General features: G+C 39.5%; 4 protein-coding genes across 9 annotated transcripts; 2 read left to right on the top strand and 2 right to left on the bottom strand.

Annotated features, from left to right (window-relative positions):
* The first annotated feature begins 47 nt into the window (after positions 1-47).
* LOC111345679 (dnaJ homolog subfamily C member 28) lies at positions 48-5,803 on the top strand. 3 transcript variants are annotated; one of them, XM_022952970.2, is made up of 5 exons: positions 48-939; positions 2,119-2,417; positions 3,212-3,651; positions 5,175-5,242; positions 5,682-5,752. In XM_022952970.2, exons 1-4 carry the CDS (start codon positions 539-541, stop codon positions 5,193-5,195), a joined length of 1,161 nt encoding a protein of 386 aa, XP_022808705.2. In that variant the 5' UTR covers positions 48-538; the 3' UTR covers positions 5,196-5,242; positions 5,682-5,752. The 3 variants fall into 3 exon arrangements, with proteins under 3 accessions (XP_022808705.2, XP_088587731.1, XP_088587730.1); XM_088731605.1 differs by lacking the exon at positions 5,175-5,242 and having other exon boundaries at positions 5,682-5,803; XM_088731604.1 differs by lacking the exons at positions 5,175-5,242; positions 5,682-5,752 and having other exon boundaries at positions 3,212-4,317.
* On the top strand, positions 5,101-8,905 carry LOC148725966 (uncharacterized). The gene is made up of 3 exons (XM_088731613.1): positions 5,101-5,242; positions 5,682-5,803; positions 7,682-8,905. The coding sequence occupies exons 1-3, from the start codon at positions 5,236-5,238 to the stop codon at positions 8,093-8,095; spliced, it is 543 nt and encodes a 180-aa protein (XP_088587739.1). The 5' UTR covers positions 5,101-5,235; the 3' UTR covers positions 8,096-8,905.
* LOC111345677 (coadhesin) lies at positions 8,683-18,028 on the bottom strand. 4 transcript variants are annotated; one of them, XM_022952967.2, is made up of 9 exons: positions 16,752-17,111; positions 14,709-14,780; positions 13,041-13,212; positions 12,380-12,609; positions 11,903-12,085; positions 11,124-11,291; positions 9,950-10,368; positions 9,289-9,454; positions 8,683-8,795 (listed from the first exon to the last, which is right to left on the bottom strand). In XM_022952967.2, coding segments are annotated over exons 1-9 (1,530 nt in total). In that variant the 5' UTR covers positions 16,870-17,111; the 3' UTR covers positions 8,683-8,793. The 4 variants fall into 4 exon arrangements, with proteins under 4 accessions (XP_022808702.2, XP_022808703.2, XP_088587729.1 ...); XM_022952968.2 differs by lacking the exons at positions 8,683-8,795; positions 16,752-17,111 and adding an exon at positions 17,932-18,028 and having other exon boundaries at positions 9,281-9,454; XM_088731603.1 differs by lacking the exons at positions 8,683-8,795; positions 16,752-17,111 and adding an exon at positions 17,889-17,906 and having other exon boundaries at positions 9,281-9,454.
* Positions 18,029-20,101: 2,073 nt separating this feature from the next.
* Positions 20,102-24,850, bottom strand: LOC111345680 (cyclic GMP-AMP synthase-like receptor 2). The gene is made up of 2 exons (XM_022952972.2): positions 24,780-24,850; positions 20,102-23,203 (listed from the first exon to the last, which is right to left on the bottom strand). The coding sequence occupies exon 2, from the start codon at positions 23,173-23,175 to the stop codon at positions 21,151-21,153; it is 2,025 nt and encodes a 674-aa protein (XP_022808707.2). The 5' UTR covers positions 23,176-23,203; positions 24,780-24,850; the 3' UTR covers positions 20,102-21,150.
* Positions 24,851-26,598: the final 1,748 nt, after the last annotated feature.

The raw sequence follows: 26,598 nt of genomic DNA, 5'->3' as shown, positions 1-26,598 counted from the left end.
GGTGTGTTTGTTGCGTACGTCACAGTTCAGGTTGGAAAAGTTTGCTTGAAAGGCCGACGTGCCTATCTACCGAAGCATATACCGATCCCTGCCGTACAGAACTGAGAGTTTCTCCTGAAATATTCAGCTAGTTATTGTTTTACGATCCCGTGCATTAAAAACTCTACGTTGTGCGCTTCTAACATTTCCTCAGAGAATTGCATACAACTGGAAGACGATAGGTTGTACCAATGGTGTAAGCAAGAGGAACGCCTTTGCTAGGAAGAGCCTTTTTTCTTTTTAACCTCAAGAAATCTTTAAAGATAACCTTTCCCAAATTATTGTGTCACTCACTAATTTGCATGATGCTCATATGAGGTCATTTTCCCACCGACTTGTCAAGAAATTTACTTCAGTCAGCGAGTAACAATTCGTCCAGGAAGCTAATTCTAATACTGTCCACGAGACAGGATTCTTTACACATCAGCGGTTGCTATAACTGGTGAAAGGTACTTTATGTAACTAAGATTATGTAACAACCTCTGTATCAGCAACAAACATGGCTTCCCGAGTTTCAGGTACATTTCATTCCATTTTGTCGTGCATCCATAGAAATAAAACATATGTGAAGTTACAAGGCTACGTCCCCTTCACACTCGAATACCGTATGCTATGCACCTGGGAACGGAGTATAAAGGTGAAGGACTGCTATCTTATATTGGGAGTAGATTGGAGTGCCACTGTCATTGATGTTCGAGAGGCTTATCTGAAGCTCGCCAAGGTATATCACCCGGATTGTGGGAGAAGTACGGCCGATGCCACAGAGTTTTCCAAAATAGAACAGGCTTATAGAGTGGTCATGGATCATGTAACACGTACGTCCCAGAAAGGCTCAGAAGTAAGCGATCAAGAGTTCGAAAAAGAGATCTTCGATATTCATCACACGGCACCACAACATAGGTACTGTCCTTCACCGGCTGCCGGTGGTTATTAAAAATTCTGACCAATGAATGGTTAGAAGGGATCTTGTAGTGGGAATTTAATGGTGTTGTGGGGGGGGGGGGGGGTGGTTTGGTGGGGAGGGCTCAGCGTTAGCTCAGGTTGGGCAATGCCTCTGAGACCCTAAAGTCTTCACGACCCAGATTTAGACAAAGCAGGTTCTTGATTCACAATCACTTGTCATTATAATTGATCTAATTAACAGTTTATTTTGTCTTAGAATAGAATATCGTCTTGTTGCGAGAGTGGATCTAAGAAAAAACATCTGAGAAGTAACATGGAGATTCTAACACAGATTCTGTGCTCCAGAGGAGGTTCAATTTCATACACTTTCTCCAATTTTTTGTTTGTCCCACACTGGCGACAAAATGAATAATTGTTTTCTTTATTTGTTTGTTTGTTTTGTGAACCAATGCAAAAGAATTACGAGGGACACTTCCTAGTGCCAGGTGGTGGTAGATTTATTCTGTTGTCCTATCAAAGATTTAGGGTGTGATTGTCTAAGTAATCTAAATTTCTTCAATCAGGAAGAAACCAACCTGTTTAAAGAAGTTCCTAAAATCTCCTATTTAGCACATCAGGTCAACTCTAACACTATGGTTGTTTACTAGATGTTTTCTCATCAGTCCCTTGACAAGTCAATTGCTTGGGAGGGAGTGGGGGGTCAGTGGATTTTGGGGAATCGTGTGGGGCAAAAGAAAATTGACAGCCAATTAAGAGCCAATGAGGCTAGATCATAAGAATATTACAGAGCCTTATGGGAGGGATCAGGTATTTTTCATGCATACACCGTATGCTTAAGGGTTACATTTATCATGGCTCCAAACAAGACCAGGGGCCCGTCTCTACAAAGTCCCAGTAGCTTAATGGGCCCATAAAGCTGTTCTGTTTTCATTCAAGATGGAGATTTCAAAAGTTTTGAAAATGATGAAACAAAAATATCAGCTAAAGAAGCTAAAAGGACTGGTTTGGGTGCGGGAACCTGCTTTCCTATCTTTTGGGTCCATAAAGTTACCGGAACTTTCGGGAAACAGGCCCTAGATGACATTCATCATAGCCCTAAACATTGGGCCAGTTCTACAAGACATCAAACTTGGGCATTAATCAACTTTCCTGTCTAATTACATTTTTTATCTTCAGGCAATACCTGGAATATGGGGGAATTGGATTTGGCTCACCCTCCAAGAGACAGAAGCAGTATCAACAGCACCGAGTGCAGAGAGCTTCAGACAAAGTGATTGATCATAAATATGGGCATTTGGGAGAGCAAGAAACATCCATTGCAGAACCTGAAAAAAGGGCTATACGAAGGTCAAAGCACTCCAAAGTCATAGACAGATTAGTAGAGGACCTCATTCAGGAAGCCATGTCTAAGGGAGAATTTAAAAACTTAGCGGGAAGTGGAAAACCACTGAAACTGGAGCAGGATGTGTATATTGGTAGGTAACAGACCCTCAATTGGTGTGGCAATGAACTGCTTCTATGGATATTGTGCTATCATAGCAAGTAGTTAGACAGCAAAAAAAATCTTCTGGTATCAAACCATGAAGGAGGTTGTGTTCTTTTGGGGTGGAAACATGATTCATCCTCAGTCATCTCCATAGCATGGCAGTCAATGTGGCTGGCTTAAGAGTTGAGATGTCATGGTCAGGGAGAAAGATCCAGGGGGAGACCTCTCCTCCGTTTCCCCTTCCCATCTTTTTTTTTTTTCACCATATTCCTTGCCCATATATTATTCATGTTTTATCAAGACATACTGGCAAGAGTCATTTTAGAACTAAGTAAAGGATATTGCAGACCTCATTATTCTACCTTATTATATGGCTGTGTCTCACAAGGACTAGGAACTACCGAATTCACGAATTTGATTGGCTGAGATCAATATTAAAAGCAGTCCAGATTTTCCCATCTAGACCGGCATCTAGACCGGTCTAGAAAAAAAAGGGCACAAAGAATATAAAAAATTGGCATATAAGACACAGCCTTATAATAAACATTTTATTAATCGAGCTAGGTCTGTCTGTATGGGAGAATCTTGACCTCGGTCGCTGGTACAGACTTCACTGCGTTCGGTCTGTACTGGCGACCTCAGTCAAGATTCTCCCATACAGACCTCCCGCTCGGTTAATAAGAACTAAATATTCTACAAGGGGTCAATTTTTTTTATCTGCTTGGGTGCCCTTCAGTCAATATAATTACATAGATATTTTATTTCTTTACATGATGCTTTCAGATTCAACCACTCGAAGGCTCAATAAAGTACTGATTGATTCAGGATTTGCACCTGAGTGGATTGCGCTTGAAAAAGAGATCAGACTTGATATTGAGAGGCACAGAGAGAATCTTTTGCAGAAACGAAAGAAACTGGGACCTAGTCCTTTGACTCTGCTTTCAACCAATAAATGGGAGCGTCATCTGAAGGTATTTCACGACAAGTTGCGTGACACTAACAAAAAAATCGATAAATTCAACATGATTGTACCCATTCTAAATAAACAGAAAGTTCACACAAACTTTCAAAAGGAAGTCGATAGAGTCGTTAAGAATTACGGATATGGAATAATGGAATCTAACGTCGAAGACCCCTGGAAAAACGCCGGCGGCGAAAAGAGGAGCGATAAACCCAGAAGGTTTGCTTGGAATTTCCTCCAGAGACTGCTGGGAAACTACAAGGTCGGTTTTCTGGAGCGACTCACTGAAAGCCAAAAGACAATGAAATAAATTTAGGTTGAAATCGTTTTATTTTTTTACAAGTTTGGGTATCACAGATAGTTTGACTCTGCGAGATAGCTAGCGTAGAAAGGGGAGGAGAGAGGAAGGTACATTTGAACGTGAAGGGCGAATCGTGAACGAATCGAGTTCGTTGCTCGCAGTTCCTATCGACTGTGTGTAGCTCTCTCTTTCCTTTCTCCAACCCCCTTCTCCACGGGAGCTCAAATATAGTTTTACCCTCTCCTCCCCCCTTACATGCCAACCAAGTAGGCTATCAGTGGGTAGAAACTTCCTGTTATTCCTGTCATCGTTTAGCTTTGTGCAGGAGAAGCGTGGGCTCATTCCTCTCAACAGCGACTTTCATCCGAGCCACCTCGTACCCAGGGTGCTCTTCCCTTCCAATATGGGAATAGCTGTCTGGGAACGAGGTTGAATGTAAATCAAAGCGAAGGAAAAAAAAATAACCCAACCATTTTCACATTTGCCAACTTTGCTTTTCCTTATTCTGTTGTCACACTACTATCATGCCGGCCTTGATAATTTTTCTATTAACCACTCTATCGCAAATGTAAACTACTAAGCGAAATTTGAGATTGGAATAAATTTCAGACAATTAATTGCGAATAATTTTGTTATCACGGTTAGTTCATTAAAAAAAAAAAAAAAACAGGATACCAAGGCTAGAAAAAGAACGGTGATTTTTCCCGCTGATCATTTTCGATCATCTACAGAAGACATCGAAGACAACAGCTGGATTATTTTAATGTGTTTTTATAGCTTTCCCACAGTAATCTTGCCTTCGACCAACAAATGCGTTATCGCATATAATCTCCATGGCCTTTAGTGCATGGATTGGCAGATATGAACCACGGAAAAGGATCAACGGTTATTACCTGAGTAGCAGCAGTCAGTAAAACCGCCAACAAGTATACATTCCATGTGATATTCATAGAGTTTTTTGTACAATGCTCACAAAAGATCAAATTTTGTTGGTGTTTTTTTCTTTGCCCGCGGATATCAACTATGTTTACTTCGTATCCTTGAAAATTGATTCACGATTCTCAGTGGCAAAATGACTTCTCTTTTGCGAGAACCACTACTTCTCGCGAGTCACATTAAAGAACAGTTTTGAATAAGACATCAAAGAACAGCTTTGAATAATTGCTTGTGTCGCCATAAAAAAAACCGGAATCAGGAGAAGCCAATCGAATGCAGAATTTCCTGAGGCATGCCATAAATCAGTTATTCTTTTATATTATTGTTGACACACTTTGCTTTGTGGCGCTGAAATAAGATTACTCAAGAGTCGTAGATGGGTTTTTCCATTGGTTCATAGATAAACGAAAGCCCAGGGCTTCGAGATATTAGATATACCACAATTCAGTGATAGATAAGAAGGATTTCGTCAGGCTCCGCGGCTATTTGACAGAAATGGCCACTGAAATGTACGCCGCATTTGGGTAAATCTTGATGTATTCCTTTAGATCGCTCGCATATTTCAGTAACGATTCCATTCAGTTTTTGTGATACAAGACTTCTGGACAAATGTCAGGTATCTAGATCTCTTTTATTTTCTAATATTACATTTTTGTGGCTTTCCAGCGTTCCTTTTGGTACAGTTTAGCTCTGATTGATAAATCGAATCATTACGTAAACCGAGATGAAGTTTTCTTTAAATTAAACCTTTATCGAGTACAGCATTTGTTCGCGGTTAGCAACAGAGGCATTGTGAAGCAGTAAACATTTTCCTGCCAAGAAACTCGAAGTTCAGACTTTGTCTTAAGCCTAAAAAAATTATTTCTCTGAAATTTTTAAAGAGGTTTTCATATTAGCTGGGTTAATTATTTTAGCCCTGCTTAAGAAACTCAAATTTAAGGCTGACACACATTACAGCTTCCCAGCTAACAAAGGCATGCCTTTGTTTGACAGCTGGTTGCGTGCTCGGGATTCTTCTGTCCGTACCAAAATCTGAAAATACTCTTCGTTCACAGAAGGCGAGTATACCGAAGGCCAAGATCAGCCAATTACTGGCTCGGTGAAATGGTTTAATGTTGCCAAAGGGTTCGGTTTTATTACAAGAGACGATGCGAAAGGAGATGTCTTTGTTCACCAGGTAAGACATAAAAGTTTTTTTTAAGAAATACAATATGTAATCACTGAGTTTTTTCGCTGTTGAGGGGACTGTCTCGTTTTGAATGTTGCATCAGCGATGATATTGGGTATTTTTGCGGTGTACAAGTATTACTAAAATTTTTGTGTTTGTGCTTTGAAAAGCACTTCCAGTAATCAATTATTCATTGCTTAACGATAATTATTTCTCCGGCTCGAATTTCGCTTATCTGAAAAAAAAAAAAAAAAGAAAAAAAAAAGAAGAAAAGTGACAGTTACCTATTCGGCGATTTATTTTGTCTTTGGAATTTTGTCACACAATCAACATATATTTTCTGTTTGCCATATCTTTGTCAAACTTTATTTGAAAGCACGACATTAATTAGAGAAGTCGGTTTTCAAATTTTCTCGTAAAAGCCCTGTAGTTTATTAACGGCCATTCTTTTGAAAATTTCCGTTTTTTTTTACGAAATACTTCATTTTCGGCATGGTTTGCTTGCATCGACGCTTCGTAATTTTTATATTGATTCAGTTTACAAGTTTACCAATGATGAAATACTCGCTTTCAATTTTAATTTGGTTGGGCTTAGTTCTTTTCCTTTGTTTTGTCTACTCTTCCCACAATAGCCCCCAATCGCGCAGTTAATTTAATTTTCAGTCTATTCATATCCTGAAGCCGTAGAAACTTGATCTCCACAATACGATTTTCTTTTTCGAAGAATTAGCGTGTAGAAATTAAACATGCACAATTTTATGTACAGAATATTTCTCACTCAAAGCGTCTTGAGTAATTTTGGCATGTATTTTTAAAAAAAATCCTTTATAATTTCGTCTAATTTCGAACTCTGCCTCAAATTTATTGAACCTAAGACAGCTGTAAATATTTCTTGCGGTTTGAATATTATTCACCTTAATGCGTGCATACGCCATGAAGAAAAACAAAACACTAACGATAAAAGGAAGGCGCCATCGATCAAATTTCGTAGAAGAGAGATTGGACCCTCGAGGTTATATGAGCGCATTTCCCGCAAAAGATGAATGTTTGTATTTTAGTCTGTTAATGTTTTTGTATATCTCTCGAGGTGCCATCAAGCTTTCTTGTTTCAGTTCTATGATGACTCGTTATTTTTTCAAAAAACTTTTCGTCATCAGTTTTATTTTTTCTGAGATCGCAAAAATTGATTACTATTATAAATCGAGTTTTTACTTGGTTTCGTATCAAGCTCAGCGCCATCCAATGAAAGGGCGAAATAAAAGAGTATGTGCAAGATTAATTTTAAGAAGGCGCTTTCACTCTAAAAACGACTTAAAGTTTCCTGTACGCACTTGTTAACTGATATTTGTTTTCCGTGCACACCAAAAGGATCGCCGTACCTAAAATCGTTTGACTACATATTTGGGAAAGCGCAAAGTAAGGGTCTAACTGACCCACCGCAAAAAGTAATAAAGCACATTGGTAAGTATTTTCGAAAGGCGCAATTTTAAAACTGCTTTGCGTCCGTGCCTAAAGAGAAAGCTGGTGTTTTTAAATCCATCCGTTCTGAAGAGCGTTTTCGGTTCCGTTTTCAGTGAACAATTGATTTGTAATAGTGTAGTTCAGAAAGCGGGCCAGACAGTGGAAATACGATTGTGCTTCCAAAACATTTATTTATCTGGCGCGGTGTAGACTGGGCCCTAGAGTCAAAATACTAATTTCAGCCAATTAGAAACAAATTGAATACTATTTTGATTATCTCGGAGCTCGGAGGGGTAGTTGCGTGCGCTTCCGATACCCAATGGAGTACAATTCTTTTAAACTGACTGCAGGCAACCACGGCAGCTTCTATATGGCTGCAGATGTTGTATGAAACTGTTTTTACTTAACAATTTCTTCATTTTTCAGAGCGCCATAAAATCGAAAGGATACCGTAGCCTCGAGGAAGGGGAAAAAGTTAAGTTCAAAACTGTCAGTTCAGATAAAGGAACGATTGCTGTGTATGTGACTTCCCCGGATGGCGGAAACATCAGAAGATTGTCACGAAAATGCCGCGTTAAGAAAGGCGCGCGAAAATACACGAGTCTTTGTTACAACTGCAACACGAATGGACACAGAATGAAAAACTGTCCGATTGCGAGGCGAGTCGAACGAACGTGTCACAAATGTGGCTCACAGAATCACCTGATAAGAACTTGTCCAAGGCTCCTGGAACAGTTATCCGAACTACGCGCTGATCAAAGAAGAGAAGGCCATGACGTCTTTAATGGAAGGGAATTTTTACCTTTCGACTGGGCGAAGGAGCCGGAAGATTACTCATGAGTTTCTTGAAAAATTCTCACATTTCTACTCCAGGAAAATCAGCCTGAGATCAAGCAAGGTGGTGATAGTAACAGGATGAGTATGTTTCTTTCTTTATTCTTTCTTCTTCAAAGTTCCTGAACAAGACATGTACACATCAACGACGTCTTTCCGTCAGAGATCTTCTAGATGATCACTTAATGCTGAAGAAAACGAAACAAGCTCGCAGCTGAGAGATCTCTGTCATTGGCGACGGTTGTGAAAAATAGTTTGGTTTTTTCAACTGCGCTTTCATGTACATGAGTTGATTATGTAGATTGGCCACCGTAAATAGCTTCTGAGCTAACGTTTCGATTGTTAACCCTGTGTCAGAGCGAATGTTGAAGAACGTTAAACATTTTGGCCGTTTCGGTGAAGTATACACGGGGGTGGAACAGCACAGAGTATTCTGTGTAACATGTACCCCTTAACCCCTAAATATCAACACACATTTAACCAGCATGCTTTGAGGCCTTCTTTGAGGCTTCAGAAATCGGCGTTTTGACCAGGATGGGTTCTAGGAAAAGGAGAATTATGTCCACTTTTTCCTAATAAAAGTACACGAGATGTTTTCATTGGTTTTCTCCTTTTATTGATATATCCCTGTGTATATATAGTCTTCTAAACTATTTTAAACGGCAAAAATTGATGCTTCTTGTTAGTGACTGCTGGTATGATCCCTCTAAAAGTAAAAACAGAATAATGATTTCATGTTAGAAAGAAAGTTATTTGAATGTCATTTTCCTCTTTTAGCGCGTTGAAATAAAATAAACTGAGCTGACTGTAACACAAGATGCCGATCCAAGTTTGTTTCAAGGGTTGAGGAACGATCTCAACTTTAATCTTTCAGTCTTTGAAGTGATGAACAAGTCCTCCTTAAGAGAACGGATGAATACGTCAGTATCTGAGCAACTGCTCACCCACCCCTCCTCTATTCTAACATTAACCCTACCTTGTTATCAGTTGACTGTTGATGGATTAGGGGACGGGTAGGTGCCAAACTGCCCAGACTCTGACATCTATCCAAGTTATCAATACATCATCTCCCAAAACAAGTGATGGGAACTGTTTGACTTTTCATCGTGGTGTTCATGTCGATATAACCGCTCTGGACTATCTCAAAGCGCGTAGTAAGAAAATTTTTTATTGTCTCGTAATAATATAATGTCACTTACATTTTGACTCGCAGGAAGAATCGATGATTTCCTGCAGTTGGTCGAACAGTTTCTCAAAATCCTTACATTGGATGACATTCTCGTCAAAGCCCATAGCGATCGTTTTCAGCTCCTCGTGCTTGATATTGTTACCAACACCGACAGCAATAATTTTGACTCCTTTTTCCTGCGAAGAAGAAATCAATAAGGCCTAATGACCATGTGAGAACCCTTTTGAGGTGTTACATCGGGTAGTTTTGTCGTGCAACTTGTTTTGCAGTTTTGCTGCTTTTGCTTTTGATCAAACCGCACAAAGCACTCGCCAAAAGTATCAGTTTCCCGGCATCAGACATCAACCCACACGGACAGTGGTTTGAACGCAAAAAAGGTTTGTGTATATACATCGAGCCGAAAGAACAGTGACTTACAACCCTCTTTAGTGTTTTCCCACTGTCTAGATAGTGAGTAGCGTAGCCAATCCGATTGCAGCATTTGTGATAAAAAGCAAGTAGATTTATATTAACAGAAAATAGATTAGATGATAAATGCATGAGTTTGCAGGTCGCGAAAACTGCGGATCCAAATCAAATGAAATTATTCTGAGCCGAATAGCTGAAGAGTTGCCCACTCAAATCTTGCCTGGTTACAGAAGACTTATCGAGGAAAAAATTATCAAACCAACCTTAAGTGGTGGAAGCACGACATCGTATGGTACACTGTCCTTATTGGTTCGTCCATCAGTCACCAAAACAAGCACATCTGGTGCTTGAGGTCGATCTCCACCCTCAGCGGTAAAGAGCTCATCGTTTGCCTTGATCAGGGCTCTGTCTGTGAAGGTTCTTCCAAGGAGCTTGTTCGTGTCGTCTAAAATACTTTTAACGATCAGAGGATCTTGCTTGTCTTCCTCGTTAAACTTTGTTAGGATCGTGGCGTTAATGTTGTACACCATTAATCCAAGATGCGATCCACCGGGAGCGATGTTCATGCTATTCACAAGCGCTAATGCGAAATCCTTGGATTTCTGAAACTCGGCTTTACCCACACTTTTAGTTGCGTCCAGGATCACTGCGAGATCTAGTGTGCGAGTACATGGGGTGGGACCTGGAAAGAAGTTGTGGATATTGCATCAGATAACAGGTTAACCCTTTAGTTCAAGATTTATGGAAACATTCTCTTTAGTGAGCAAGGTATCCTTCATACCCCTATGCTAGTTGGAAAGGTTTAGAGCCGCTTCTTAGTCCAGCACTACCCTTTCTCGTGTCACTGATATAAGATATTCCACGTTATTCTATATAATGAACCAATACTTTACGCCAGCTCTGTGATTAGTCATTACCCGTGATCTATCAGAGTAGAGGCTCGGCTGAGGTGTTAGAACAACTGTTTTCTTTCAAGTTTGTCTAACAAGGCTGCCAGTTTTGAAAACGTTGGCGAGATTACTTGACGTGGTTAAATTATTTGAGACCACTAGCGTTCTTTGCGACCCGAATGACAACTTAAACAGAAACAAAACATTGAGAGGTCGCTTACCACGCGACAAGCGTGCAATTTCCCCCAATTTATTTTTCTGCTCTTTGTTTAAAGCAAATGTATTCCATCGACACCTGTGCCTGTTCATTTATAAATCTCGGAATAACCCAAAAGGTTGTAAGAACATCTGTTACACAATCGCCTGCATCTCGTATATTATTTTGACTTTACTACTACATTGATAGAATCTTTCACTTGCAACTGAAAACAATTGTAATATATAACTGTTATTTATAATTGTTAAATACTTCTGAGGCAATATCAGGTTCCTACCTCTTATGAGATACTCAAAATTGCGCTTTAAAGACAAGTCGTTCGTTACTCACATGGAAACTCGTTGCATGGCTCAGTTTTCTCGTTCGGCCCGACGCAGTCTTTACCTTCATGTTGAGGTGGAGGATTGGTGCAGGTTCGCACCAATTTCTGCATGCCACCTCCGCATGTCTTGGTGCATTCTGTGGCAGGTTCCCAGGGCGTGTAGCCCCCATCAATAGCTATGTAACAATTGAATGGTAAGGCAATTAGTAGCCGGATACCTCAGTGTCTGTTGGATGTCTGACTAAATTTTTGTAGTTGAGTTTGGGCTCTTGTGGAGAAAAAGGAAGCGATTATCGCTCCAGGTATGATTGCAGAGGCATTAGGAACATGAGCTAGGAGAAGTAAGCACGAAGAATGGCTATTTTTTTAACACAAGACGCTATATTAACCGCTGATGCTATCAGGAAGTAGGAGACACACTGAGAGAGGATAACCTAAGATATAGGAACTTCCATGTAGGTCTCTTTACAAAGAGTATCAATGCCTTTGAGTATCTTTTTAGACTAAGGATATCTGCACTCCTGGGAGTACTCAGTGCTTCACATTGTAAGATTAGACACTGGAAATTCGTGACAAAGTATGCGTTATATCTGGTTCTTTTGGGGTGAACGATAAAAGAAAGTGTAACAAGGCTTATCTCGTTTATTCGAGCGGAGAGACGAAGATCGAACTCGAGGAGAGGAACATAAATCAATCCGAGGTTTTACGCGTCCGGTACAGCTCAAAGAGCAACGGATAAGATGATTTTCACTGGTGGCATTAGGTTAAGATTTATGTAAACACTTACGACAATTAGTCAGCTTGCAATCTTGTACTTCCTCCCCTGACCCCACGCAGTCTTTGCCACCGTTTTCGGGTGGTGGATTGGTGCAGGTCCGCTCCCTAACCTGTTTACCAGTCCCACACGTCTTGTCACACGGAGTCCAGTCTCCCCAATCGCTCCATTCTCCATCAGTGGGTGTGCTTTGTTCTAAAATTTCATGAAAAGAAAGGAATTAAATAGATTTTAACGCAGTGTATTGAAATAAACCGAGATAGAAATAACTCAGACCTAGAAAGAGAAAGAGAAATGCATGAGTGTCACTAAAGCCTTTAATAACATCTATGCATTCATTTGGAAAATCTGCAATTTTCTAAAAGATAAAAAAGATTTTAAAAAAATTGAAAAATGGTGCAGATTGATATCTAGAATTTTCACGAAAACCAAAAAGGTTTATTCGAGAGTTCCGGAAGAAAAGTAAAACATGTACATCAAATGAGATACCTTTCTCCAGAGTGTAGACGTAATTTGTGTTATGTTTCCCAACACACTCTTGTTCTGAGTTGATATCGCAGGGTTCAAAGTCACTCATTATGCATTCATCAACATTGGCTGCACCAAACATCGAATAACGATCTTTGGCATTGTCTCCGGTCCAACACTCGCCGTAGAATTGAAGACCAAACGCATCGTAGCCGTTTTCTCGCGCTTTTTCAGCGCACAGGCACGCAAGGCTGAAAATATAGAATGAGACCTTGATATCCAGCAGGTTAAATACTATGAGCCAAATATTCTGTAAGTATATCACAGTTAGGATTTCACCTTTTGGAAGTTTTAAAGGATAATGAAAAACATCAATATTGGTTCGGGATGATATAAATGCTTTACTTAAGTGTTGCTGGAGGAACGCTTTCACTGAATCAATAAAGAAAAACACCCCCATTTCATATTCCCTTCTTATTAAATATCTATCAGGCTAGAAGGATGCAGTGTTTTTATATATTCCCCTGAAAAGGGAGCCTTTTTGTTATCCTTTCATTATCATCCCTACTTATGAAATAACAAGGACTGATAACTCAAAATGAAGAATGCTGATAATTTTCTTCGCTCGGCTATAACCATAAATCAGCTATATAAAACCATTATAAAACCATGTAACGCGTACTTGTGTATTGACGCCGGATACTTGTTCCAATCTAACTTGGGTGGGACAAAGACATTGCTTTTTTTATCCCGAATGTTGACCATTTGATTTGGAAGGGCCCTTTTACCACCTTCCCGATCTTTATAACATCCAACCTTTTTCCAGGTTCTCTGGCAGGTTTTGTAATCTTCGTCTGCGTACAGAGATAGAAAGACGAGACAAAGAAGACAGTCGCGAGAAAACGTCTCCAATACATTGAGAGATGGTGTGTTACGTCAATTATTGTAAATCTACCAAGTAACCTTGTTAAATATCGTGAGAGTAAGTTCTTATTAACCGAGCTAGGTCGGTCTGTATGGGAGAATCTTGAACAAGGTCGCCAGTACAGACCGAACGCAGTGAGGTCTGTACCAGCGACCGAAGTCAAGATTCTCCCCTACAGACCGACCTAACTCGGTTAATAAGATGTTTATTAAATGGCTGTTTCTTATATGCCAATTTTTTATATCCTTTGCACCTTTTTTTTCTAGACCGGTATAGATGCCGGTATAGACCAATATTGATTTCAGCCAATCAAATTCGAATATTGATTTCAGCCAATCAAATTCTTGAATTCGGTAGTTCCCAGTCCTTGTGAGACACAGCCATATAATAAAAGAGAATATAAACCAGTTTATAATCTCTAGCTCGAGGATGTTGTGCGTCTGCTAAAAAGAGTGTTATATACAGAGACTAAAACCGCATTAGGTTCTTAATTCTAAGGAAGCCCATCTTAAGTAACCTTAAAAATTTGCGGTCTCTGGACTACGACGAGTAATGATACATTTTCGTCGAGTTTGACAGGAATTTTCTATGTCCATAAGAAATGTGGCGTGACAATCATAACAGTTTCTGGCACAACGATTGGTAATTTTTACACCCTACTGGGACCTCCAATAAACAGAAGTGGTCTAGAAATAGAAAATATGGTTTACCTTAGGTACCTAACCTATCAGGTCTTTCGCTTCCTTTCCTCGCCGTGTTGCTTAGGAAATATTTCACAATCTTAACTCAGCCTCAGGAATACAAAAGTTAGTATTTGCCACTACAGATGGTTAATGAGTTTATGCAAATAGTGTTCGTTTTACTTTGCTTTGTTTTAATGTCTCTATTGTTTACATAACTGCTTCATACGTGAGCACGACCTTATTCCATGTCTGCCTTCAGTTAAATCAAAGCATTTCAGCTTGGGCAAAGTGATGTGGACTTCAAATCATCATTAACGGAATTATCGCCTTTCTTTACGATCCAATTCTTAATTTCAATTAACTTGACCCCAATCCGAGGTCTGGGTTGCGGTTTAGAAATTTTAAGAAAATACAGCACTGAATTCCAATTGGAAACACGAGCAATTCCTCATGACGTTCCCGTTCTCATGATGCGATATTTAATATGGCTTTAGATTTGACCATTGCCAAACAAAATTGATCTGCTTTCCTAATTGGAATTTTAGTTTCATGATGTTAACTTTGTTGGTCTATGTCTGTCGGACTGTAACAACAATCAGAAAGACAGCTTCTCTTTCTATTTCCAATAATGGAAACATCAATGTGAACATGGACAAAGGTCATGTGATTTAAATACTTTTTGTGGATAGACGCGAGAAAGAAGACGTTATCAGGTTAAAAGAAAAGTCGTAGATTTGCTTACCTGATCTTACACATACACTCCCAATGAAGCAGAAAAATATTACAACGTGAATCCTGGCCATGACTAGGATTTCTGGGAGAAAAGAAATTTATGTGATTTTCGAAACAAGTGGTTCACGTAGAGTTTTAAGCTATTCAAGGAGCCAAGTTAATTGAGCACTGGTAAAAGATTTAAGTGACAGCTAGCTAGTGTGCGAGCAGCCTGCTTCTTGGAGTCTGTAACCTTGGGATCAAGTGTTTTCTCTCTGGCTCGTTTCCATAGGACGAATGCAAGTCCTACGGCAATGTCAACAAATTAGTGTATTTCTAGTTACTACGGCAACCAATTTTCATGGATAATTCATTAGTGAACACGAAGCAGACAATAACAAGCTTTTCGTCTAAATCAACGTAAAAATTAGCCATGGAAAGCGACTCCCTTGTTAGAACGAGACAAAAGAGCGTCTATGTTTAATCTTATCATCAAATCGTAGCTATAGACGTTTTTCGAATATGTGACGATCTTATAGGTGGATAATATTGTCAGGCTATGAACGCTGATAGAAGGAAGATTTAGCATAATATTCGTCTTACTGATTTAAGTGAAATGTTTCTATTAATAGAACCATTTCTCTTTAATCAGTAAGACGAGGTTTGTAAAGCATGAATCCTTGCCCTAAAAGTGATAAAGACTAATAAGATAGTGGACGAAAGCAGCCAAAATTTTCAATTATATTACAAACACTCTCCTAGGTACATATAGTTTAATACTGAGCAGGTTTCCGCGGTGGGGGGTACCATCAAATTTCCTTTTTCCCATAGATAACTTTGTACGTTCCCCGAAATATAATTTTATCAAGATCTCCCACAAAGAGATCCACACTGAGCTCGTAAATTTCTAGCTCAATAGTCGGTAATAAAAGCAAAGGTTTTTTAAAGAGGTCTTCTTGTTTCTTAAATGTGAAAAGTCAAGTTCCTTTGTTCCTGAAAACATACTAACAGCGGGCGGTGCTGTTTTTTTTTTTTTTTTTTTTTCAGTAAAGCAATTAAATGCTTTAACAAAAGAATTATATCCAAAAACACCACGATATCTCGTGCCAACTTAGAGTGTGCTGAATGGAAAAAAGTTATTACTCAATACCTGTTTGTATTTTTCGAATGACAAGAGTTGCGTAGTCGCGAAATTAGAATTTCTGGAATCAAACGTAACCTTTTGTTTTCAAATAAGCATAATCAACAGCTTGTAAACTTTTTATAATCCCTTTGGGTGATATAATTCTTTGGAACTGAGCAGAGGCATGTCTAAACCATACTTTTTGGTTGTTAGTTATTCCGTAACGGATAGAACAGGATGGACCTTAACTATGGCAAATGTGTGTTCATTTGTTTTGGGTAGTAATTTCAGGGGCGATTGATTCTCTTTCAAGTTTTTCCTCGTAAACCCAGCACTGCGTAGCATACGTAGCTGAAGGTGTTCCGAGCACTTCATGAAATCGAAGTGGGACAGCGAGAGTGCTGACTTTAACAATCAGCGGTTTAATTTGTGGGTGTGCAGCACCGGCTGTATAAGACGTAATCATATTCTAGAGACCTCCATATTTTGAAAACAAATTGATAAGTCAAGCTGAGAAGATTAAAGTTTCTGTTTACCACTTTACGTTTCCCAGCGGACAGTGGATGTATATTTATTTTTAATACTTCTTATACTTCACGAAAAGTGAAGAAATTTTGCCATGCATAAAGTGAAGTGTTAACACAAAATAATTTTCATTCGAACAGAAGAACTGCGAAACAACTAAGTTCATTTCTGATCGTCGGCGATAGGAAAGCCCTATTCATTAGGTTCTGGTAACCTACAATTGAATATAATGGAGAAATAGCAAAGCTGTTAAAATTAACCATCTTCCTTATTTCTACGTAAATGTCGGAACCTTCTACAGGCAACTCAGTTACCTTCGCTCTAGCTGCATGGCTGAATTTCTTCTACCTCCTTTGAAAAGGATGTTCTTTATGCTTAGAATGGTATCGAGGCCTAACATCATTTCGTTTGCAAATATGCCCTTACCCTTCAGATCGCGGTTTCCATATAATCGTCCCTGTTGCAACAGTCGTCTCTGTTGCTTCCCGGGACGACAGAAGCGACGGACGCGACTGAAGCGATCCTTGCGATAACTGGTTTCCATTAAATCGTATGTATCGGATCAAATAGTGGAAAAACTGGGACTAGTCACTTTTTACTGCTAAAACCAAAATAAGAATGGCGGCAATCGATCGAAGAAGAAGATTTTTGGCGTGTTTTTTGTTTCTCCGAAATGTTTTGCGAAGAAGAAGGAGAGAATATTGAAGAACTTTTTCTCGGCTTCTGTCGCAGTAAGACCAAATTTCTGGCCGATCGTTTTCTGGGCGTTTTCTCTGGTCCTTCTATTTTTGGAGTCCCTGCAGAGTTTGTTGTACAAACACTCATAGCGCTGTATTTCTTCCATAAATGTAGAGTTGTTGTTGGAGTTGCTTGCTGCCATTTTGAGTCACGTGCTGTAATCAATCAGGTGCATCATGGGATATGTCGCATCGCTTCTGTCGCAAGGGTCGTTTTCACCGGTTTCCATTAAAAATATGCGATCGCTTCTGAGTCATTTCCTGTCGTCTCAGTCGCAAGGATAAAACTCGAGTCTATCTCGGACGAATGATCGTTTCTGTCGCAAGAATCGTCCCGGCTGATCGCAAGAGCGTTTCCACATGATCTTCCCTGTCGCTTCCAAGTATTTCAAGCGACAGAGACGACTGTTGCGACAGGGACGACTATATGGAAACCGGGCTTTAGACAGCATTACATTTTCAAAGTTTCTCCCGAGGATACAACATAAGAATCCGCAAAACAATTTGCGCAACTAAACCGAACCTCTTGAAACTATCAAAAACTATGAAGGAGAAGGAATTCTAGCCTTAAGATAGCTTTTTTTAATGAGAGCTATAACAATGAAGACAAATTTAACACCTTTTAGTACACAACAGGGAAAGGAAGAGGATGGCATACAGAGTTCGATGTAAATGGTTTCTGCATGAGGATTAAGGAATTTTTGTGCCTTTTTAACACATTGAGCCCAAATCACGAAGCTGGACGTCGTGAAAAGGCATTATCCGTCAGTGCGAATTGTAAATGCAATCCTTGCTATGAAATAAACTCAGCTCTAAGATTTCTTACCTTGGGCATCCAAAGACCCTCTATGGAGTAAAAGATAACTTACCAGTTCTGTTCGCAGGTCACAGAGGCTTTGATTTGCTAGTAAATGAATTGCCTCGCGTCTTCCTTGAGCTTTATTGCAAAATGAACAATTAAAATGACTAACGACCGTCAGAAACCGGTCGGCTAATCTGAAACCGCGGAAACTTTGAAGAAATTAAAAACCCAATATATCGTGCGAACTAGCTATAGCATTCAAGCGGTCTGGATAAGGTTCATACGAGCTTTTTAAAAGCAATTAGCGAATGATCAGCTATCGGAAATGAATTCCATTTTCACACAGTTGAAAATTTCATATTTTTCAGGTTTATCAAAACAAACAACCATGCAACCACGAATCGCCCCATTTCTTTAAGCTCTTTAAAATATATCAACGCGCTTGTTGATCAAAATTGCCAACACTGTCCAAACGAAAAAAAAAGTTTACAAAAGCTATTTTTCAATCTTGTATTTTGATTTTGACTGCATTTTGAGCTAAGGCAAACTTAACTCATCGCAATTAAGTAGCTCCCCGTTTGAAAACGATAATTGTCAACCACCCTTTAACCCTCAAAAAACAAACATTTGTTGCGGCAAATTACTGGGAAATCATGAAAATGGAAATAATTCTACCTACGCTGTTCAAACAAGTACCAAAAATCATTAAAAGAGCAGACGGAATAGAATCATTGAGACTTCTGCTAATGAAATGAATATTCAGTGATCGATGTTTTTATGTCTTCATCTCCAACGGCTTGGCTTTTGTTGTATTTTTTTTAGGCTTGGTATCACGATAATCAGTTCGTGTCGATAGACGTCACCAATTTTTTAAATAGCAAATTGATTTTTTTTTAAAGATGTTAAAAACCATTGAAAATAAATCCTTATGCCCCGCCCTATCCTTTGACATCTTGTCGAAAGGAAGGCATGTATTTTGTTACCACTTCATTTATACCACTGCTTGCTAATTATACGCGAAAGTGAAAAAGAGAATTGCATACGCTTCAGTTCTAAAACTTAATTTGAAATTAAGCTTTCAAACCTCGAGAATTACATGCCATTATACGTCATTTTTTACGTTCATGTTTTTTCAAATTTAGCCCTAAACTATAAAAGAGGAAATAAAAGCGGAAAATTTACAGCGCAGAGAGTGTTGGCTCACGTGCCTTAACTTCCTAATGGGGCTTGGCTGAATCTTTGTATCATCGCTGCGTTGCATTGTGTCTAGAACATAAACAGAATAAGAAAGATGATAAATTTTGAGCATTATAAAGAAACGGTGTGGGATGGGCCCCGGCCCCACGAGGAATCGAACGGCTCAGGCCTTTGGACTCTGCGCTCCGATGCTCTTCCACTGGGCCACAGCGGCTTTACGGTGGGCATAGCCAATACATGCTCTGCCTACATTAGATACACAACCAAAATAATATTATTATTTGAGCTGGTAATAAAAAATTGGTTTATCCTAACCTGCTGAATAAAAATTAATGAAAAGTTGTCGTGATTGTCAAGTATGAATTTCAGTAAGTGTACCCATTAATTTGGTCATAAAGTTAGCTTTAGCCGACAATTTTTAATGTTAATCTTATTCGAACTGCGGATTAAAATTGGAAGTTAAAATTTAATTAAAGAGGATAGAGGATGAAGTGAGGGCTGCAAGTCCCTGTTTAAATTACGTCTCGCATTGTAGCTCCAGATGGTTTTTGATTTATGAAGAATAGAAACTTTACAGCCTTGTTTGGACTTCCACATCAGTGTGTGAACCGAAGCAAAAGCTGACGACTCGTCTGCAGCTTGATGTTCGATTCTGTGTCGGTCTTTGGAAAAGATATAAAGAGAACAAAAGCAGTATTGAGCCATTTAACTGAAACTGGAACTGCTTCATGAGCCAATAAAGGAAAGCATTATATACATGGTAAAATCCGGCTAATAACAATCTTTGTTTTTTTTGTGAGAACATAGCGGACAAACCTGAACTGAGGAAACTATTATAAAAACTAGGGTAGTGCAGAGAAGTAGTTTTAAATGAATATGACGCAAAAAAGCGACGTAGGTTATGATCAGCAACAGATGTACTAAAAAACTAGGGCAAGTGTGGACTGGCACAAGAGATCCTGCTAAACAATAAAGCTGGAAGCGAAATTCAATTACGTGGGTTCCTCTCACCTTACAGAAATGGTTGTTGATGAAAGAAATTCACTTCAGTTGAATCCCTCTTCTATTTCCAGCAAACGGATTATATTCTCCCGAAACTAAATTTAATTAATAATAACAAGCTCCTTCTTTTCTTTAGCACTTGTCTCCGAATACTTTAATCATATTACTGTGAGGAACAAAAATTACAGAGAGATTAGGTGGTTCTCGCTTCTAAGTACTGTACACATTCTGTTTACTTAGCAATAGAACACATTTTCCCGGGCTCTTTAACGTGATAAACCAACGTGGGATGTTGGGAGAACCCGAGGAAAGCTTGTAAGTTCGTGGTTTACGAGCTTTTCCAGGGCTTGCCCTGGGATATTTTTTTGCTCGGCCGTAGGTTGTTCTAATCTGTTCAATACAGAATCGACTAACTTAAATGCATTATCATGTCAGACTTCCAAGGAAACTGCCTACGAAAGAAAAGAAAAATATGATATTGTATTCATAGTCTGTGATTAAGAGGACTCGACTCCAGAATAGTGAAAAATGAAAAAGAGACTGAAGGTGAATTTCTTTGGAAATGGCACCTATACTTCATTTATTGCGGTAAGTGTTCTGCGGCAGTTTTTCTTCTTTTTTTATAATTAACGACGCACTTTGTAATAAGGGTTGCGGCACATTGTAGTAACTTACGAATTCAATACCTATGACTAAATATGTAAATTATCGCAAAATACCCCCACAGTTATTAAAAAATGCGTCTTTTAATACAAACTGCCGGAGAACACTATGCAATTTCTTTACACAAATGCTCAATTCCGGGGAGTAGTTATGGGAGGAAAACGCTCTAGACATGCCAATTCTTTCTCCTTGGATTTGCCGGGTTAGACGAGATCTCAACGCCTTTGCTGCCTTAAGGCGCTGAAAGAAAGTATCCTAAAAGATTAGATAACTTCTGTTTGGACGGAAATTTTCCCATTTTTCATTAGAGCCAAAATACCCTTCACTCAAGGCTGATATGAATTTTGCACTTTCTAAGCAAATCTGCACAGACGCCTTGATTCTTGAATTTTAGCGTTTACACTTAATGTATTTAGTAAGTCAGTTATTTTAAGTTAAAATTTGTGGCGAAACGTTTTTGATTGAATGTTTCTGATGGAATAGTGACCGAGACAGAAAGTTCATGATCACGAATGAATCGTTCATATCCGCGTAAGAGGTAAACGCCTGAAAATCTGTAGGAGAGTCTTCCAGGATATGGCTCGTTAGGCGACAGTCCTTGGACGACGTTACTTTGGAGCTTATCAAGCTTTCGCTGAAGAGCTGTTTTATTATGTAGCAGTGACTTTAATTGCAGCTGGATTTTCAAGTGTTGTGACAGTAAACATGGAGCCAAGTAAAATCTTGGGCACCTTCCGTCGTGTTCACTTTCAAGGATCTCAATGACGTTAAGTATCGGTTTGTCGTGGAGTAAGCATTTATGAAATTTGGTAACTGAAATTCCAATACCTTCTAATGTTTTATGACAAGATTGTGGAAGTAAATCTGCCTGTCTTATGTATTCCATGGCTGTCGAAAAGCTTCCTTTGGTGTAAGCCTCGAATGCTTCATGGACTAGTCGGCTCATTTCATCTGCTTTACAAGAAGAGTGTTCTGGGGTAATTCTCGAACGAATGACTCTGGAACTTGGCTCGAGACGACAGATGCAGGAATTTACCATGTCAATGATTCTGCTGATGTGATGGTCATGGTCGTACTTAGCAAATATCCTTTCCATCTCCTCCCAGGATGCTTCTCCTTGCTGACGGGTCTGCATGAAGTTCTCCGTCAGAGAGAAGGTAATGACGCTGAGCAGTCTTGTCAAGTAGCCATCTATGTATGCTTCTAACCTTGTCTGGCGACTACTTTTCAGCTTGACCATGGCTAAACTCAGCCACCTCTCACTAGATGGAACACCCAAATCTTGCCGTAGGAGATTTCCCAGAATCACTTGCAACCGACATGGAATATTCTGAAAAATTTTTGCGTATTCAAGAACATTTTCATCCGTGATTTTATGGACCGGAAAAATATTACAATTTTCAACGAAAAAGTGAGGGATGTTAGCATCATTCAGAGCTTGGTAAACATCTTCCATCATTTCTATGATAAACTCTGTTGCTTTCTTGGATGTCCATTCCTCAGCAGGCGTTTGATCAATCTTCCACAGCATCAGTGTTTTGAGATGATAAGAGCTCAGAAGACCGCTCTCATGGAATAAAGTCTTGAAAACATACTTGACAATACCGTACAGTTTCCTCATTGGAGCTGTCATTTTTTTAAAGCAGGCTATTTCAACCATGGAAAACGAGAGCCGGAACTGCATGTCCTGTTCCTTAGACGTTGGATTTCCGGTTGGGACAAGGAATAGAGGGATATTTTTAACAACTTCTGATTTCCATTCATTTTGAAAAATTGCGTCACTACGGTTTTGACGGTGTATCCAACTCAAGGCTTCTCGTGGCCAACTAGCGAGTTTGAGGCAAGGGACGCCATCATATTCATTCATTGCACCTTGCCCAGATATCGAAGGACTGATGGTAGAAGGAAGGGCTTCGTTTCGTGTGTAATCTAATCCACAATTTTGCACAACATTCTCTTTAAACCTTCCAGGAATGAGTAAGAACGCATTCTCTGTTTGGTCAAAACTCATGGCCTCGGCAAATATCTTCCCATACATTTCATGACCTTCTAAATAGGCTTTGTAAGCCTCACTTACGTAAATCCTACCAAATGAGCTCGACGTGTCATATTTGGTATCAATGTCAGAGTTTTGGCGAGAACAAGACTTGAAGTATATAAAATCTTGGGTACCATTGCAAAGCACCTCAGCCCCCACGACCTCAAACATATAATCAACATCTGTCTGACCACCGATGGGTAAGATTCTTGTCTGTTTTTCAACTCTGCTGCCAGCACGGTGTTGCTTGATCAAGGGCGATAATCTGCTGCCTTTCCAAACTTCATGGTGCATTATCCTTATATTGTCCACTTCCCTCTGCCACAGGTCGAGTTCATCCAGGTATGACTCTAATACTTGGTTAACACTGTCTAAATTATCAACGGGATTGCACTCCAGGACGCTGGACATTTTCCGTTGCGTCGTTCTCTTGTAAGTCCTGTCGAAAAATAAGATAGAAATGTTTACTGAACAACGCGCGATATGTTAGATTTTTTTTACCAAACAGCTTTTTTTCTTTGTCTCGCAATGGAATCTCCATTTCTTTGTCGGATACTTGGCGGCAACGGCTTTTATCTTCCACCTTATGAGTAAGTTTTTTAATCTTTGTCCCCTCAGTCAGTGAATGCTTGAAATCTTTAAATAGCAATCACATTTAGTCGAGTGGCTGTCTCGTGCACGCTTGTTAACCGCTGAGTAGTAAAATCTACTAACTATTGAAATTGCAGTCAAAATTTTGAGTATCAAAAACATGTCTGCGGACTATTCTCTTCTTGGCCTTCTTTTCGTATGAAGCTTAAACGCAGAAAATTCTGCAAACCTGATTCAGTTTTAATGCCCCCATTCCCAGACAGACTAACCGGAACTTCATTTTCAATGAAGTATGTGATCAGTAAACTGTACTATACAACAGTAACGCATGCTTCTCGCGTGACATTTTTCTGAATATTTTACATGCTAAAGGCTAGTAGAGATTGTAAACATGACACGTTATTTTGACAAACTGAGACAGCGCGATTTCAACACTTTTCGTGTTGGTTATCACATCATACTTGTAACCAGCCAAGCGTTTGAAATATCTTTCAACAGAAACAATCGAGTCAGTAAGTAATTACGGGTTATCTTCAATGTCCGTGCAGGAAGAGACGACGCTATAAATTGTGGCTGATAGGTTCAATTATTTTTACATGTATAATGAAATAGGGCTCCTCTTAAAACTATGCAAGTGAAAGGTTAGCACGCGCTTCATTCGATGATCAAATCATAAATAGAATAGGAGACAGGAAGAATACATCGGATTGGAGACAAAATACGCCGTCGCAGTTTGAGATCAGCAACACTGAAAAAACTTGAAACGGCATAATAGAAGATAGTATTTGTTTTACGGAGTACATCGTAACCTGTTGTATAATTATAAACAATTGAAATTTAATTTTCCACTTAACAAATATCGACAGATCTTTCGCAGAACGTGGTAATCATTTCTTTAATCCTTAAAGTTCGTGTTGCTAATGTCCGGCTTTCATCAGAAGTCGTGATTTTGCGGGTGGAAAAGGACGTATCACAAAAACTCCGGATCCAGTGCACTGAACGATATAACTGACCTTGAAACCGTTTAAAATACTTTGCAGTGGTTTCCTTTGTTACGAAAGCTGGCGAAAAACACTTTGAGATGATATAAAATTCTACCTCAGCAGCGCGAACCAGAAATGCGACTCAGAGAAAGATCAACCGTAGTCACTATCATGTTTACCGGAAAACAGAGTAAAAAGCAAATGGGAAACATAATAAAGGAATAACATATCAAACGAAAACAGAAGTAAATGTGATGATACCCATTTCGAACAGATCGCCGGTGGGTAGAAAGAAAACTGTCCTCGTTGTAAGAGGGTACGATGATGACCGTACGAAGCACAGCTAGTGGCGTATTCTTACGTACAAAAATAGACAATAATTATTTTCAACGCGTGTGTAAGACAGAAGGGTAGACGAAGTCATCAAAAAGCAAATTTTACCTTTTATCTGGTATTGCGGTTTCGCCGATTTAGTATTCCCGGAAAGCACAAGTAGCCTGGCAAGATTATGGATTTACTAACCACGTGATCTCGCCTGACGTCAAGATGGGCACTATAACAAAGATTTAAAGTGATGGCCTGCACAACAGGCATCAATACCGTGTATCGCGGCGTTTATTAAATTTTGGAGCCTTAAATGCGGCGCTGATTTGAGAGGAACGCTTATTTTAAATTGGAATGCGACAAGAAAATGTTCGTTTTTACCTTAACGAAATATTTTAGATACGTACGGAAAATTTACAGTATCTAACAAAAGCATCTTTTAAATGTCACCATGCGCCCCTCCGGCACTTTCCAATTGCTCTACCAGTGGCGTCTTCATTCAACTCCGATCCCCTTTGATTCCTTCTTGATCTGGGACTGATCTGAATCTCCGAGCTGCAGCGTTGAAGGGTTATGCCTCTTCTTCGTTTTAATTGGTGCATTCAAGACTTGATCGATTTGTAATTGGAGTCCTCAAGATCTACAAGGGCTTAAGGGGCATTTCCCTTCCTATGTTACAAGGCTTCCCTACTTTGCAACCGTCTACTGGGAGGTTCAAGGTGTAGTTCGTGAAAGAATTCTTCGCATAAAAGCTGCATCGGGATCACAGGCTCATTCGGGGCGACAATTATTCGAGTGAATACGAAAGTTTTTGGCGTTTTTCAGGAGAGCGGAAGCGAGTCTCTCGCGCCCGCCGCGCGGTTACCTCCACTCGCCTGAAATGAAACAAGAAGAACTACAACAACAAAAGAAAGCAAAAAGCATCGGTTTGGTCTTATTTGGGTTCAGTAGGTGCATGGCAGTCATCAAAGCACCCTTCGCCCATCCTGTCTACATTTAGGGTCTATGTTAGCGTCTAAGTTGTTCTCTATCTCCTGCTACTTAAAATAAAAGATGGTGGCAATTAATGTATTTTACACCACATTCTGTAGGGCTTCTGCTGGGTGATCTTCCACCGACATAAATATGGATAAAATAAAGCCCCGAAGGCAATGTCCGTAGCCTGCAGTCAATTGGTAGGTTGTCCGAAGAATCGCTACGCACCAAATGATATTTCTGGGAAATATTATTACGAAGCTTCAGTGCTGGCGATTCTAAGAGACTAATGATTACAACGTCGTTGGAGATTTTCTTCTCTTACTACTTAGTGAGTATTCCATGAATGCTAACGTTGTTATAACCGGCAGTCTCAGAAGCAAGACCTGATAATTGCGACCTCATTTTCAACGGTTTCTTTCTCTTCATTCCTCCAGTGCAGATACGACACTGGGAACTGATGCCGAGAGAACGAAAACAAGAGCCTACAGAGTTCTTGGTCTGCGGATGATTATGCTGTTTTCACATTCTCTGAATTTTGGCGGGCCGTTCAACGGAGGTAATAATTTATTTTACTCCCTTGCCGTTGAAATCAACCATACTGAACCTTGTCGTAAGTTGCATATTATGAACTACAAAAATTCAGAGAAGTGCTCCGAACTAGAAATTGCTGAGAAGAAAAAAGAGTCCACAGAGCCAGATTTGAGATAGAATGAATATATGAAGTTCATATTTTTTGAACTGCGAGGATCGTGCATCATACGTATCTAATACCGCAGTTCAAAATATATGAACTTCATATATTCATTCTATCACATTCATCACTTTCACGGGTTTATTACGAATCAACTTAACGGCCTGCTCCCAGTTGGCTTGTTAGCTCAATTGGTAGAGCGCTGCACTAGTATCGCAGAGGTCAGTGGTTCGAGTCCCGTACGGGCCTGATTTTTTTCAGGTCTGA

Source organism: Stylophora pistillata, chromosome 8 (assembly GCF_964205215.1).
Source record: "Stylophora pistillata chromosome 8, jaStyPist1.2, whole genome shotgun sequence".
Lineage (NCBI taxonomy): Eukaryota > Metazoa > Cnidaria > Anthozoa > Scleractinia > Pocilloporidae > Stylophora > Stylophora pistillata.
Note: the sequence above shows the minus strand (reverse complement) of the source record. Positions and strands in the feature narration are given on the sequence as shown.

Coding starts and splice junctions, on each gene's coding strand:
- LOC111345679 (XM_088731605.1), top strand. CDS start 539: ATGGCTTCCCGAGTTTCAGGTACATTTCATTCCATTTTGTCGTGCATC. Junction 2,418..3,211: donor GGAGCAGGATGTGTATATTG/GTAGGTAACAGA, acceptor TGATGCTTTCAG/ATTCAACCACTCGAAGGCTC. Junction 3,652..5,681: donor GACTGCTGGGAAACTACAAG/GTCGGTTTTCTG, acceptor CTTCGTTCACAG/AAGGCGAGTATACCGAAGGC.
- LOC148725966 (XM_088731613.1), top strand. Junction 5,804..7,681: donor GAGATGTCTTTGTTCACCAG/GTAAGACATAAA, acceptor TTCATTTTTCAG/AGCGCCATAAAATCGAAAGG.
- LOC111345677 (XM_088731602.1), bottom strand. CDS start 16,869: ATGGAAACCAGTTATCGCAAGGATCGCTTCAGTCGCGTCCGTCGCTTC. Junction 11,292..11,902: donor TTGCAAGCTGACTAATTGTC/GTAAGTGTTTAC, acceptor ATTGTTACATAG/CTATTGATGGGGGCTACACG. Junction 10,369..11,123: donor GCCATGCAACGAGTTTCCAT/GTGAGTAACGAA, acceptor ACTTCTTTCCAG/GTCCCACCCCATGTACTCGC.
- LOC111345680 (XM_022952972.2), bottom strand. CDS start 23,175: ATGTCCAGCGTCCTGGAGTGCAATCCCGTTGATAATTTAGACAGTGTT.